This window comes from Miscanthus floridulus, chromosome 5 (assembly GCF_019320115.1).
Source record: "Miscanthus floridulus cultivar M001 chromosome 5, ASM1932011v1, whole genome shotgun sequence".
NCBI classification, from domain to species: domain Eukaryota; kingdom Viridiplantae; phylum Streptophyta; class Magnoliopsida; order Poales; family Poaceae; genus Miscanthus; species Miscanthus floridulus.
This window is the reverse complement of record NC_089584.1, coordinates 107,774,499-107,788,865: the sequence shown is the minus strand read 5'-3', so window position 1 is coordinate 107,788,865 and position 14,367 is coordinate 107,774,499. Positions and strand designations below refer to the sequence as shown.

The 14,367-nt window shown below is 43.4% G+C and overlaps 1 protein-coding gene across 2 annotated transcripts; it reads left to right on the top strand.

Moving 5' to 3' along the window:
- Positions 1-6,804: 6,804 nt before the first annotated feature.
- On the top strand, positions 6,805-13,023 carry LOC136452943 (lysM domain receptor-like kinase 3). 2 transcript variants are annotated; one of them, XM_066453514.1, is made up of 11 exons: positions 6,805-7,586; positions 8,568-8,642; positions 9,631-9,921; positions 10,160-10,305; positions 10,386-10,475; positions 10,576-10,681; positions 11,444-11,595; positions 11,682-11,779; positions 11,869-12,019; positions 12,192-12,299; positions 12,421-13,023. In XM_066453514.1, the coding sequence occupies exons 1-11, from the start codon at positions 6,941-6,943 to the stop codon at positions 12,583-12,585; spliced, it is 2,028 nt and encodes a 675-aa protein (XP_066309611.1). In that variant the 5' UTR covers positions 6,805-6,940; the 3' UTR covers positions 12,586-13,023. The 2 variants fall into 2 exon arrangements, with proteins under 2 accessions (XP_066309611.1, XP_066309612.1); XM_066453515.1 differs by lacking the exon at positions 8,568-8,642.
- Positions 13,024-14,367: the final 1,344 nt, after the last annotated feature.

Genomic DNA, 14,367 nt, shown 5'->3' with positions numbered 1-14,367 from the left:
GGGTCACAAGAGAGCAATTATTCAGATGCCAGCAGACCAGCAGTGATTGGATAACGTAGGACACTGTATCAACTAATTGTGGATGTCCCAACAGAGCACTTGAATCTCTTTAAATCAAATCCGTTGAGGAATTTGAATTCGTTGTCCATTGTTGCGAAAGAAACCTTTGTTGTCTAAATCTTCCTTTGCAGTACTCCTCTGATTTTGTGGTCTATGACCCTTTAGGATCTCTGGTTGGCCTAGAGGGGGATGAATAGGCCTGTCAAAATAAACACTCAAACTTTTATCAAATTCACCCTGCGGCACTATCGGACCTGAACAGCAGCACTACCGCACCTGCAGACAAGTTTGAGTCATAGTTCAAAGTCCGTGAATGAAAACTTAGATCGAAGAAATTTCCTAGCTTACCGTAGGTATGACAATCACATATCAAGAGCTAGAAGTGGCAGAAACACCACACACAAGTAGATCGACTAAAAACCCTAGAAATCACCTCAACCACAATATGTTATGCAAGTAATGTAAATCAAGCACAGATGTCACAATGATTTATCCCGTGGTTTGGCTCGCCACCAAGGCTTGCCTACCTCTAAGCCCCATGTTCGGCTCAAGCTCACTTTCTTAGCTATTTGCATTGACATAGCAACCTTGTGGTGCCGTCATTTGCCCTCGGGCACGAATCCTTACGAAAGTTCACGACAACCACTACGGTCCAGAAGGTGTGACCCAAGGTCAAACTTCTGGAGTCGTGCAGGGAGCGTTCACACCTCAGCGCAACCCGTCCCCGCGACATGTCATTCGAGGGAACTCACATCGCCCACAGTGACGGACACGTGGTCACTATGCTGCCTACTCTCTGTATGGCCGCTGATCAACACACTGGTTCACCGCGCCGCCCACCGGGTTGGAGTGAGACGTGATGACCCGCTGACAATGCCAGGGCATGGCATTGCTAGGGGAAAGGCGCCCGGCGTGGCCCTGTCATGGTCAGCAGATAGGCGTCCGACGTGAGGCTGTCCCTGTCACCACCTGCCACGTCAGCGAGGCCCGTACGGTGGGAAAGGAAGTTCCGGCGACCCTGAAGGACTTCCTTTGCCTCTTATTTTTCTTTTTTCTCCCATTTATAACCCATGCTCTCCCTTGGTCTATAAAAGGGAAAGCATGACACCCAACTAGACAGATCGATTGACTACATCGCACATCACATCACATCATAGCAGAACCACTAGCATCGAACCTCGACACACATAGCTGAGCAGCGACCGAGCTTTCGGCACCCATTCGTTCTTTCCATCAGAGACTTGGGACATGTCCCTCTCTCGCCCGTTTGTAACCACTACTACGAACTTTCAGTGCTAGTAACACGAGCAGCAGCAACGAACTGAACGTAGGGACATTCTGTCCGAACTAGTATAAATCTTGTGTCCTCGAGCCAGATGCGTAATATTAGAAATTTATTTGTTAGTGTTTACTCGAAACACCGACACCTCTACACATCTGTTTTTGAACTGTCCTTTTGCCAAAGAATGTTGGAGCTCAATTGGCATAACTTACACATCTGTTTTTGAACTGTCCTTTTGCCAAAGAATGTTGGAGCTCAATTGGCATAACTTTTTAATATAATATTTCAGCTACTGAAGCTGTCCTGCAGATAAGATCACAGTCCAGCAACCGATTCTTCATTATCTCGGCAATCCTGATATCTCGGGCGATTTGGACGGTTAGAAATGATTTCATCTTTAAAAACCTTCAACCGGAGGTGGAAAAGGCTAAGGAGATTTTCAAGAAGGAAACTCACCTCCTATCTCTAAAGGCCAAGGCAAAGGACTCGATTTTATTTGATCAATGGATCCAAAATCTGTTATAATTCTCCTGTCCAGTTTCATTTTCTTTCTTTTTTTTTTGTTTCCTAAGCCTGGAGGCAAGACCTTTGTACCTTCTGTTTCCTCTTAATTTTTAATAAAATTCCTGTAGGGGCAAAACCCCCTCCAGTTCTGTCAAAAAAAAAAAAAGGAACACGTGCATAATGGCGCTTAAAAAGTGATATACTCACTGACTTACTACAAAAGCAGCACAGTTACTATCTTTCTTAGCTAAATTATTCTTGTTAAGGAGGACCCTCTTTTAAAGTACTACCGTTATTATTGACAGTTTTCGTAGACCGTTCTATGCCGTGGTATTTCGCGATCTTCGGTGATTCCCGGCCGCCAGGGACGGACGTACATGCACGGTGCACAGTCGGCGGGTGGACCTAGAATTAACAGCTACGGCCGTCCTCGCGTTGCGTAATGTAGACGGCGACCGAGCTGTGCGTGCTATACTGTCGTGCGTCGTCCTTCAGTTTCGGGCGCGCGCTCGTGAATCGCGCCCCGTTGCCTCGTCGGGTGTCGATCTCGCCAACGCCAAGCCGTCCTGCGCCGCGCACGGCAGCTGGTACCGGTAGTGGTAGAACAGAAACGAGTGCGTGCGTGGGCGCAGCGGCGGGCATCACACCGCCCGTGAAAGCGTGGCGCGCGTACGGGGACACGCTGGCTGTCGGCGTGGTCCGCGCCGGGGAAGCGGGCGAGGTGCCCGCGCGGCGTGCAGTCATCCGGTGATCCAGGAACGAAGTCGGCACTCTCGGCAAGCTAGGCGACAGCAACGGACAAAGGAAGCAGGCAAAGCTAGCTATCGCGGGCCGTTAAATTGAACTTAGAGTGAAAGGACGGCCTGCCACAGAGCCAGTGTTGGGCACTCCAAAGTTCAGTAGATTCATTGGCACGAGTATGACTGGGTTGCAACTTGTGGCACACTGATGGAAAGTAGGGGAGTATGGAGGAACGACCCTGACTAATGAGCCACAGCCCGGCGTCAAAGATTGGACAATATCGGTAGGTTTACGTCGTTTGGGATTATAAGCCGTACTTTTTCAGTCAACAAATAATATTTTTGTCTCACAACATATCAGTCAATAGTACTTTCAGTCATGGCTTATCAGACAAGCGAACATGATATTAACAAAGAGGTGACAAATAAACCTATTGGAAATTGACGACAAACGATGAAACCAACAGCAACTTCCTAGTTTCCTACTGGCAACTTAACCGTGCGCAGTTGCATCGCATGGCCCCGGCCCCCGGCCCGGGGCAGGGCAGATGCCACATGCTCCTAGCCGCCATTTTTTGCGGCGCCCGCACGTCGTCCCAGCTTGCTAGCTTCGTCGTCACCACTAACCACTCAGGCAGTCACCAGTTCACCACGTACATCCTGTGGGCTGTGGGCTGTGGCCGCTTGCCTCACCCGGGTCACCTCACCCCCGTTCGCTGTCCGCCGTTGACGTAGTACGTGTACGTACCCCTCACTTGGATCCGTTGTTACCCACCAAAATCTCAATCCATCTGGCAAATCAAAAGCTGCTGGTTCCACATGATCCATCCGCTATCAGTGCCGCCTATATAGGCACCTACCATTCGGGTACTACGGTCTACAGTTGTATAATCCACCTAATCCGTGGAAATATTCGGACAGCAAGTACACGCCAGTAGGTGGCTACTCGATCGCCGTATAAAAACACCAAGCAAAGGCCCAAGGCTGCAGGCTGGTGCCCGCGCCAGCAGCGCACCCACGCGAGCTGCTGCTTTTAGCTGCTGGGAGGCGTTAAGCTCAACAAAGCTATAGCAAGCAGATCTCACTCATCTGATCGAGCGAAAATATGTGGCCGCGCGTGTACGGACCGCGCAGAAAACCCCCAAAATATCGAGCTTTTGGGCCCGGCCTGTAGCGATTGCCAGCGGTGGGAGCGGGAGTGGCGTTGGCAGCGGGCGGCTCCACCTCCTCGTCGTCGTCGCCGCTGCCGTGGAGTGGAGCATTGGAGACAGCCCTGTCGCTGTCGGCCACGGGGCACCCCACGTGCGGGGCTTTTCGGCCGCACCCTGCTGTGCTCGCGTAGTTAATGCTGCTGGAACCGTGAAAAAGATTAGCTGGTTCTCCGCCCGAATTAAGCCCTTGTTACCCTTAAATTTTACATCCCGACACATACATAGACTATTAAATATAGACTAAAAAATAACTAATTATACAGTTTATGACTAATTTACGAGACGAATCTTTTAAACCTAATTAGCCCATAATTTAATAATAAAGTGATACAGTAACATATATGCTAATAGTGAATTAGTTAGGCTTAATAAATTTGTCTCGTGGTTTACTGACAGATGTAATTTATTTTTTTTATTAGTATCCGAACACTCCATACGATACCCTTATATAACATCCGACGTGATACCCTAAAACTTTACATGCTGGATCTAAACAAGGCTTAACTATCCTAAATCTCACCTCTTGGAGAAGTTAAGGTGTTGTTTGACCCCAGCTGACAATTTAGTCCCTCCTAAATGGTTTAGTCATATTTAGTCACTTCAGAGTTGTTAGAGAGGACTAAAGCTCTCTTAGTCCATTTAGTCATAGTGTTTGGATAAAAAGTGATTAAATATAATTAAATTGGATTAGATTTAGAAGCTCCTGACTGAACCAAACACCTAGAGTTTGATCTGATATAAAAAATATACGTTCAAATTAACTGTAGAATATACTTTCTTAATAAAGTTAAATAAATAAAGATGCTACGAACATTTGACGTCTTTCATTCAATCTAGAAAACAGGGCCGTTTTACAAAATGTTTTTCAGGACTACACGAGAGCTGCTGCTTCTTGGAGTTGCTTTTCGAGAGAACTAGAGCTGGAGGTGTATCCTAGGAGCTAGAGCATGTTAAGGTCTTGTTTGATCCACCGCCCAAAATTTAGCTAGCTGCCGGGATCTAAACAGGTGCAGCTAAAACTTAGCTCAACTTTAGCTAGAGATAGAAATGTACACACTTGCTGTTCCAACTCAGCTAAAACATAGTTAATGATGAACCTGTCCCTCTGTTTTTCTATGTTCACATTGTGCTCAACAAATGTAAGAACAATATGATAAATAAACATCAATTAGCTAGAGGATCAAAATAATCTCAGCTAAACGGCTAAAGTTTAGCTACGATACATCTAAATAAGACCAAAATGTGTCTACCATATTCTAGTTCCAGGAAACAAATGACGTGATTTCTATTCTGCCATACGCGACAAATTTAGCCAGGAAACAAAATGTGCCATACGGCTTGTTCGTTTGGCTGTGGCTTGTCGTAAACGATCGTAAATTTCCAGCCAAAACGGTATTTTTCTCTCACACAAATCAATCAGCAGTACTTCTTCACGAACCAGCAATGATATGAACCAGCCAACCGAACAGGCTGAATCCTACCGACGTGGTGAACCGTGAAACTGTCAACCATGGCCTTTTCCCTGTAGTCCATCAGTTGTGTGACTCTCAATCTATCACAGGTTCACAGCATGGTACTTTGAGGATGTAGCATCATCGGATGCTTTTGGACTGCTAACCATTTTAAAGTCTATAAATACTGTCCAGGACACAGGACAGGGGCTCGTTAATTGTGCGATACCGGATTGGGCTCCCATTATAGCAACGCTCTCATTGTTTTTTTTAGTGCATGCCTTGATCCTCGCACGCATGATTTATTATCCCGATATTGCCCCTAAGGTCATTCTCAGCGTCTGAAAGTTTTATCGGACTTTTATTTATATTTAATAAGTTATTATATAGATATTTTTTATGACGTGGCAACGTTTTAAAAAAGAGAAGAAATGAGTTTCATGAGGATGAAATTCTATTAGCATGATTGCCAACTCTCTGAGTCATGAAATTATATATATATAAAATCATAGAATGAAACTTTCTATTGAGCCACAAATATGGATGAAACACTCACTCTCAAGATATTTTGTATCTTCAAGAATCATTGTTGGCTGAGCCATATACGTACCATGTAATTTGTACCTTCAAGAATGGGTGTTGGCTGAGACACATACGTACCATATAATTTACGCTACCTCCATCTTGGTAGACAACCTAGCCACGTTTTGTGATTAAACTTGACTAAAGAGTGTAGAGAAAACAGTCAACATTTATGACACCAAATACCAATCTATAATATTGGACCATTGCTTATCTAACATTTTTTGGCTATTTGCTATATCGATATTTTATATGTTTCTCAACCTCCTAATTGTTGCATTTTTGTATATGTTGGTAGTACTATGATTCATAAAAAAAGCCCCTTGTATTACATTTTTCTTTTGCCTTAGAGGTGTAATCCTCATTCTCATGTGGCACTCTCATCAGCTCTTGCCACCATCAACCGTCACCATTACAATAGTTGCCTTGTTCAAGTAACACCTACTAGTATTCTCTATTATGTGATTATTGTAGAACAGTTGCATGCTTTGTTGTGCAGTAATCACTCCTGTGCAAGCTTAATGAACCGAACAAATTGTAACGCACGTCGGATGCTAAAATAGTACCACCTCTATCCTAGATTACAGTTTATGTTTTTTTTTAGATACATAACTTTTGTGTGGCTATCTAGATACATAAAAGTAAGTTATATATCAAGAAAATGTCGAAACGACCTATAAATTAGAAGTACTACAATTCAAGAGCCTCAAATACTTGAGTGAATTTATATTTTCCCGTTTGATATTAGCATTATTAAACAGGCAACTGTTCATCCACGGACAAGCAAAACGGAAAATGACAGACAGGGGCATTAAGGTAAATCCGACAGTGCCATACTGCCATCCTCTCCCCCGGGCCCGGCGGCTGGTGCGGAGGCAAGCGAACCGCGATTGCGATGCGCCTGGTGGCCGTGCGCGCTAATTATAACCGCGTTCTGTTAAAGCGGCGTCCCGTTCCCCCAGCGTGCGTTTTGGAAGCCGACCACGCGAAGCATCCAGCGTTGCTCAACTCTGTTCGCCACTGCCCACTGCCAGTCTGCCTTGCCACCCTCCACCTCCATGCCCCACCACCACCTCGCCGCCTCGAGGCCAGAACCCTAGGCAGACCCCAATGCCGCCCCACCGCCTCCTTCCCCTCCTCCTCCTACTCCTGCCCCTCGTCCTCGGCGTCTCCGGCGCCGCCGCTGCCGGGGGGAACGCCACGTCGGCGCCGCTCGCCTGCTCCGAGCTCTCGCGCGTCTGCACGGCCTTCCTCGCCTTCCCGGCCGCCGGCGTGGGGGCCGCCAATGCCACGCTGCTCGAGTCCATGTTCGACGCCGCGCCGGGGGACCTCACAGCCGACGCCGCGGCCAGCCCGGGGTACGCCTTCTTGCGTAAGAACTGCTCATGCCTCCCGTCCCGTACCTACCTCGCCAACACCACCTACACCATCCCCTCCTCCGCGACGGCCTCCTCCCCCAATGCCACTGCCGCCGATGTCGCGGCCGCGGCGTACGCGGGCCTCGCCGTGCCGCCGCCTGGCGGGGCGGCGCAGCGACCGCCGCGACCGGGGGCGGTTGTGGCGCTCCACCTGCTCTGCGGCTGCTCATCCGGGCCCTGGAACTACCTTCTCAGCTACGTCGGCGTCGAGGGGGACACGGTGGAATCACTGTCGAGTAGGTTCGGGACGAGCATGGATGCCATCGAGGCTGCCAATGCCATGGCCGGCCCCGACCCCATCACAGCGGGGAAGGTGTATTACATCCCACTCAACTCAGGTCCGTCATACCAATGTTTGCGATCATTTTGGACAAGTCGATCAAATGTTTCTCTCTTTGTTGAATTCGCTGTGAAAAGATTGGTAGTTCCTTTCGTCTCAAAGTTTGTTGGGTTGTTGCAATTGCAAGCATGGATCTCTCAATAATTGCTCGTTTATGAAGTACGGATCCTCTGGATTTATTGGTCTGGGCTTGTGAGGCGTACCACGGAGTTCACGTTTTACATCTTGTGGCTGCTCTGGAAATTACCAATTGCCAGGACCATGCTGTGGACACGGTGAACTATCATATCAAAATTGTACGCTAAATGTGTTCTTTAGTGAAGTGGCAGGTACTCCTTGCCGAATGATCAGCTGCAACTCAGCTTGTTGAACATCATTGGGTCTAAACAAGTTCCTGAAAATTGCTACCACCACAGACTAGTATAACTAACTTCACTTTGAGGTTACATACTAAATGGAGTAAAATAGTCTCTTACTGGTCTGGTAGCAGCATCTCGTAGTGTGCTTTTATGTAGTTCTAGGTTCGCACAAGGAGGTACATGTGACATTGAGTGATTGCACTAACACATGCCCTGCACCTAATCTTCATTAAGAATTGAACCCATTTACATGCATACTATGTAGTAGTTGAGATTTTTAATGGCAGTGACACATTAAGTTTCTCACTCTGCGCTGCTCTGTGCCCTGTTCTCCAGCATTTGATTGCTGAGCCTCCCAATAATATCCAATGCAAGCTTTCTTGGTCAGCTGAAGCCTCTGATCTGTTTTTCCTACTTCGTGGTGTTAGCTTTTCTTTACTACTATTATTATTCTTGCTCATGCAATTCTTTTTCTTCTTGCAATGTTTAAAAGGAAACCTTACTTTGTGCAATCCTTTTTTATATAATTTCTTGTAAATTTCCATCTAATGTTTGCAATAGACTTGTTTTTGGAAGAGTTCCTCAATGACTATCCCATCCTGTCCTGTACCAATTTGCAGTTCCTGGACAGGCGTATGTTACACTACCTGCTCCTCCTGCTCCTGCCCCAGCGCCAACAGATTACACACTGTCAGGTTGCTGTTCTTATTTGCCCTTGTTGGGCCTGTTTAGATTCCAAAAAATTTTGTGCAGTACCCGTCACATCGAATCTTGCGGCACATGCATGGAGTACTAAATGTAGACGAAAAAAAAACTAATTGCACAGTTGGGTGAGAAATCGCGAGACGAAACTTTTGAACCTAATTAGTCCATAATTAGACACTAATTGACAAATACAAACGAAAGTGCTACAGTAACCAAAATCCAAAATTTTTTGGATCTAAACGGGGCCTCCCACCCCAAAACTTTACACCCTGTCACATCGAATGTTTGGACACATGCATGGAGTATTAAATATAGACTAAAAAATAACTAATTGTACAGATTGCAACTAATTTGCGAGACGAATCTTTTAAGCCTAATTAGTTCATGATTTGACAACAAAATGCTACAGTAACACATGTGCTAATGACGGTTAATTAGGTTTAATAAATTCGTCTCGCGGTTTACTGACGGATTTTGTAATTTGTTTTTTTATTAGTATCCGAACACCCCATGCAACACCCCAATATAACACCTGATGTGACACCCCAAAACTTTACACCCCGGAACTAAACAAGGCCTTTGTAACTCGTTTTGTAATGTTCTGAGTAGGTAGTCATTGTGAGTGATAATTTTATACTGACCGGAACATATTTTCAGGTAGTCATTACAATTTACAACTCATTTGTTGATGTTTTGGTTTACATAGCCATTCCATGATTTTGTGGTAATACAGTATGCTGTATTTTGTGGGTAATATCAGTGACAGAGTTATTTACAATATGCATATTCCACATTTCTTTTTGCTTATTTTATTTTGATTTTCTTTCAGTTAGTCACTCTTTTTATGTTCTTGATCCTATATTTCTCTTCCAAGTATCATCACTGAAAAATGTCAGTTTTGGTATCAAGGATTATATACAATCAACAATATTCTGGTTATGATAGTCTAACAAAGTATCCTCTGGCACACAACTGCAGAGACACCAGATCACCATTTGACCAAATTTCCTTATGGATGGGTTATTGGTAGCATGGGAGTTGCACTTGCTCTAATTGCTATTGCTGTCCTTGCACTTGTCCTATGGAAATTCTTTGGATATAATCCCCAAGATCCTAATAACCAGGGAAAGAGCCCAGACCGACATAAGTTTCAACTCCTTAAGAGTGGTAGTTTCTGTTATGGTTCTGGAAGATACTTGTGTTGCCAATTTGGAAATGCAAAGCCAACAAGAGCAGATGGCGGTGATCATCATATCAATGTCCCCAAAGGTCAGTTTACTGTTTGTTAACCATTCCCATAAAAAGGAGCACAAGTAACTGCTCTCAAGCCTACGCTTGTTCTGGAGGTGGACCAAGTAGTTTCTTGAAATAGGATACAGTGGAAATTTCAATTGAGATACAGGGCAACAAATTCACAATTAATATTAAGTTAATACCAGCACAAATTAGTTACTGTTAATTTTATTTTGCTTCTTCCATTTATAACTGGTTCAAGCCTCCAAAACAGGCATGGCAGCAGACTTATTTGATAGGGAGAAGCCTATTGTGTTTACATACGAAGAAATACTCACATCAACCGACTCATTTTCTGATGCAAATCTTCTTGGACATGGTACATATGGTTCTGTCTATTACGGTGTTCTCCGAGACCAGGTCCAACATCGAAGCTTCTCACTTGTATGCATAATATTCCTTGTCATTGCCTTCTCAATAGTAAAAAATGTTGTCTACAGGAGGTTGCGATAAAGAGAATGATGGCTACTAAAACAAAAGAATTCATAGTGGAGATGAAAGTTCTTTGTAAGGTTCATCATGCTAGTCTGGTACGGAATTTTATTGCTTATCACAAAATCCTAGTATAAATTCATTTATTGCTGTTCCATGTTTACTGAACTTTCATTGTGTGACCCATGTTTGTCAAAGGTAGAATTGATTGGCTATGCAGCAAGTAAGGATGAGCTTTTCCTGGTTTATGAGTACTCTCAAAATGGTTCGCTCAAAAATCATCTACATGATCCTGAAAGCAAGGGTATACCCTCATCTGACACTTGATTTCTGAAAGATTTTCTTGCTCATAGATATGACTTTCAACTTTATAAAGTAGTAACATGTTCATAAGCTGTTCATTTGTTAGGACTGTGGAAGCCCCCCGTGTCAAACAATTTACAATAACCACTTACCAGTGTTTCAATCAAAAGTCTTCTGGCTCTAGGCGAGCATTCGACTTCCACCTAACACCTAGCCCACCTAGGGAGTGAAATGTTCTCCAGGAGGCAAGGAGGGGACTGGGGAGCACGCTTTTTGTGAATATTTACATCTTGCATTAAATGTTAAAAGAAAAAAGTGGGCCACATAGAGAGACATTGTCTTAAGAAGGGGACTACCGTTTACTCCCTCCATCCCAAAAAGAGTGTCATTCTAGCTATGAATCTGTTCTAGCTATGAATATGTTTGTCCAGAACTCTAGATTCATAGCTAGAAGAGAACTCTAGATTCATAGCTAGAATGACACTCTTTTTGGGTCGGAGGGTGTATGTGCTATGCTATGGGCAGCCTTGGACCACCAAGTACTGCCTTAGGGATCAGCTACCACCAAGTACTGCCTAGGGATCAGCTACCACCAAGTACTGGCTAGGGATCACCTAAGTACATGTAATTCTATTTGTCCTCGGTAGTTCTGGACTCATATTGTATGCCTCACTTGGTACTATGCTACCATTTGTTTGAACACCTAATTATGCTATCTCCACAGGATTTACCATTGTTGATTGATTTTTTTTATTTCTTCCAGGATGTTCATCACTTTCATGGATCTTTAGGGTCCAAATTGCACTTGATGCTGCTAGAGGACTAGAATACATTCATGAGCACACCAAAGATCATTATGTTCATAGAGACATTAAATCAAGTAATATCTTGCTTGCTGGTTCCTTCAGAGCGAAGGTTAGGTGATTTAAATTATTTGGTTCCCTTTTTCTTGCATCAACTAAACAACTAATACCTTGTGTATGCATCTTCTGCCTTTACAGATTTCAGATTTTGGCCTTGCAAAACTTGTAGTGAAATCCAGTGATGCAGAGGCTTCTGTCACTAAGGTTGTTGGAACTTTTGGTTATCTGGCCCCTGAGTAAGTGCATATTTGCTGTCATTGTTTTAATTAAAAGCAAGTTTTGTCTCTAACTATGGCGTTGTAACAATCTTTCATTGATCGTTTAGATACCTGCGGGATGGCCTGGCAACTACAAAGAGTGATGTCTATGCTTTTGGTGTGGTACTTTTTGAGCTAATATCTGGAAAGGAGGCGATTACAAGAGCTGAAGGAATGGGTGCAAGCTCAAACTCTGAGAGACGCTCACTGGCATCAGTTGTAAGTTTTCAGTCCAGTGTTAGTTGACTTTCTAATGTTGTACCTTAGGCTTTACCATTATCTTACCATTGAAGTAGCATTAGAACTTCTGTTGAACTTTGTTCAAGCTTCTAATTTATTTGTTTTTATTGACTCCAAAAGTCTTAAGAAACTTTGGTTTTGTACTCCACAGATGTTAACTGCTCTAAGGAAATGTCCTAATTCAACGAATATGGGGAACCTGAAAGACTGTATTGACCATAATCTGAGGGATCTGTATCCTCATGACTGTGCGTACAAGGTATGAATTTTAAACTCATGTACTTCTTGCAGTTAGAACTAAGATTTTCCAGTTATCTTGCCAGCCCATTTTGTGGCACCTTTGCTCGTTGTTCTGAACCCCCTAAAATGCTTTTCCTAAGATGGCCATGCTAGCGAAACAGTGCGTGGACGAAGACCCTGTTCTACGGCCGGACATGAAGCAGGTGGTGATCACGCTCTCTCAAATACTGCTGTCTTCTATCGAGTGGGAGGCGACACAGGCTGGGAACAGCCAAGTGTTCAGTGGTCTTGTGGCGGGGAGGTGATCTGGTCACACTGGCCTGTGATGCTGCTGTACATGCTCTTCAGTGATCTAGTCACCTGATCCACCGGGGGCATATATTCGCCTATAGCCCTCCTCTCTATATCTTACTGGTCCTTTGTCCAGTTGAGCGATTTTTAGGTTTCTTTTGAGTTCTGAGAGAATACCTACCAGAGTGCAAAATTTCTTGGTCGGTGGTACAGTATGTAGTTACGTATGTATACAAGAATCTACCTTGCAATGCAGTGTCTCCATCAGTTGTGTTTGTAGCTACGTATGTATACAAAAATTTCGTTTGTTCCGCTGCTGCTATGCCCTGACTTGTGTTTGTAGCCCAAGTTCAGCAGCAGCGACTGCAACGTGTACTTGTGTATTGTGGGTTCTTGGACCCTCTTATCACGTTGGTATGTTGCCAAAGCAGAAATATTCTAAGAGCAGTTCTAACCAAGAAACTATAGAGTAGTTTTTATACTTCGATGTTATATAAATACTATACATATAAACTATATTCATAATAGATAATTTTACAAAATATTTGCTTAGTCAATCCATTTTCTTTTCTCTCCTACTCCCTCCATTCTAAATTATAAGTCGCTCTGACTTTTTTGGTACATCCATTTTGCTATGTGTGTATTAAAAAAGTCAAAGTGGTTTTAATTTGGAACGGAGGGAGTATTATCTACCTATTACATATTTTTATATCTTAATTCTCATTTAGACATATTTTTTATCAAAAACATTTCCTTCTTCTCTTTCTTAATTTCAATATTGTATGACCAATTTTACATACTCTTTTTTTGAGCAGATCCAATTTTACTTACTTACATAGTACTAACTAAAAATCAATACTGGGACCTGCAACTTAATGGGCCCTGCACCTGCAGCTTGGACTCTGTGAAGTCCAAAAAAGATGTGCGCACACACGGCGCAAAAAAAACATGGTGTTCAGGTTCCGACTGTGCACCGGAAGGCCACTGCTCGTTAGGACTTGGGAGGAAAATTTGGAATCGTGTTCTGAAATGAAATTCAAATTTCTCTCAAATCGTTGATCATTTCTTAATATTTTTCACACCATTGTGTTCCTCAGTAAAAAAACTTGACAATATAAGATCCATGTTTCAAATACTATCTCGGACACAAAATAAATTGATTCCTAGAATCAATTAAAGTTATAAACAATCTTAAGTTTGACCAACTCTATATAAAAGAGTAACATCATCTATCATACCTAATAAGTATATTGTGAAAGTAAATTTCATGATGCATCTAGTAGTACTAATTTGCTTTCTAGTTTTTTTTGCATAAATTTGGTTAAACTTAAAATAACTGGACTTACGGCAACTCTTAAAATTGATTTATTTTGGATTAGATGGAGTTTTTTTTTTATCTGAATAGCACAGCAGCCAAAATTACTACGTACTTTCCTCCCTTTTTTTCCCTGTGGCCTCGGGAGAATAGCCTTACAAAACATTTGTCCATTAAGCCATATCAAGGTATAATTATCGCAAATTTGCAGTATCTCCATTCTCTAACACTATTGAAACAAGAGGAATAGTTCTATCCTGCTATTTAATAGGGTTATGGATGGTCAATTAAGGTCCTGTTTGGTCTTAGGAATCGAGAGAAATTGAAAAATAATTTAGGCCCTGTTCGGTTCCCAGGGAATCACCCCCTGGAACCAATCCTGCCAGGAATGCTTCAGTAAATTATATAGCTAACTCTCACCAGGATTGATTTATGCCAGGAATAGCCCTAAACGAACGAGCCCTTAGTGACTTTGCTCATG

Excerpts from the sequence above, each read along its gene's own strand:
- LOC136452943 (XM_066453514.1), top strand. The coding sequence starts at position 6,941 with ATGCCGCCCCACCGCCTCCTTCCCCTCCTCCTCCTACTCCTGCCCCTC. Across the intron at positions 9,922-10,159 it reads TCATATCAATGTCCCCAAAG|GCATGGCAGCAGACTTATTT; the intron begins GTCAGTTTACTG and ends CCTCCAAAACAG. Across the intron at positions 12,020-12,191 it reads GACGCTCACTGGCATCAGTT|ATGTTAACTGCTCTAAGGAA; the intron begins GTAAGTTTTCAG and ends TGTACTCCACAG.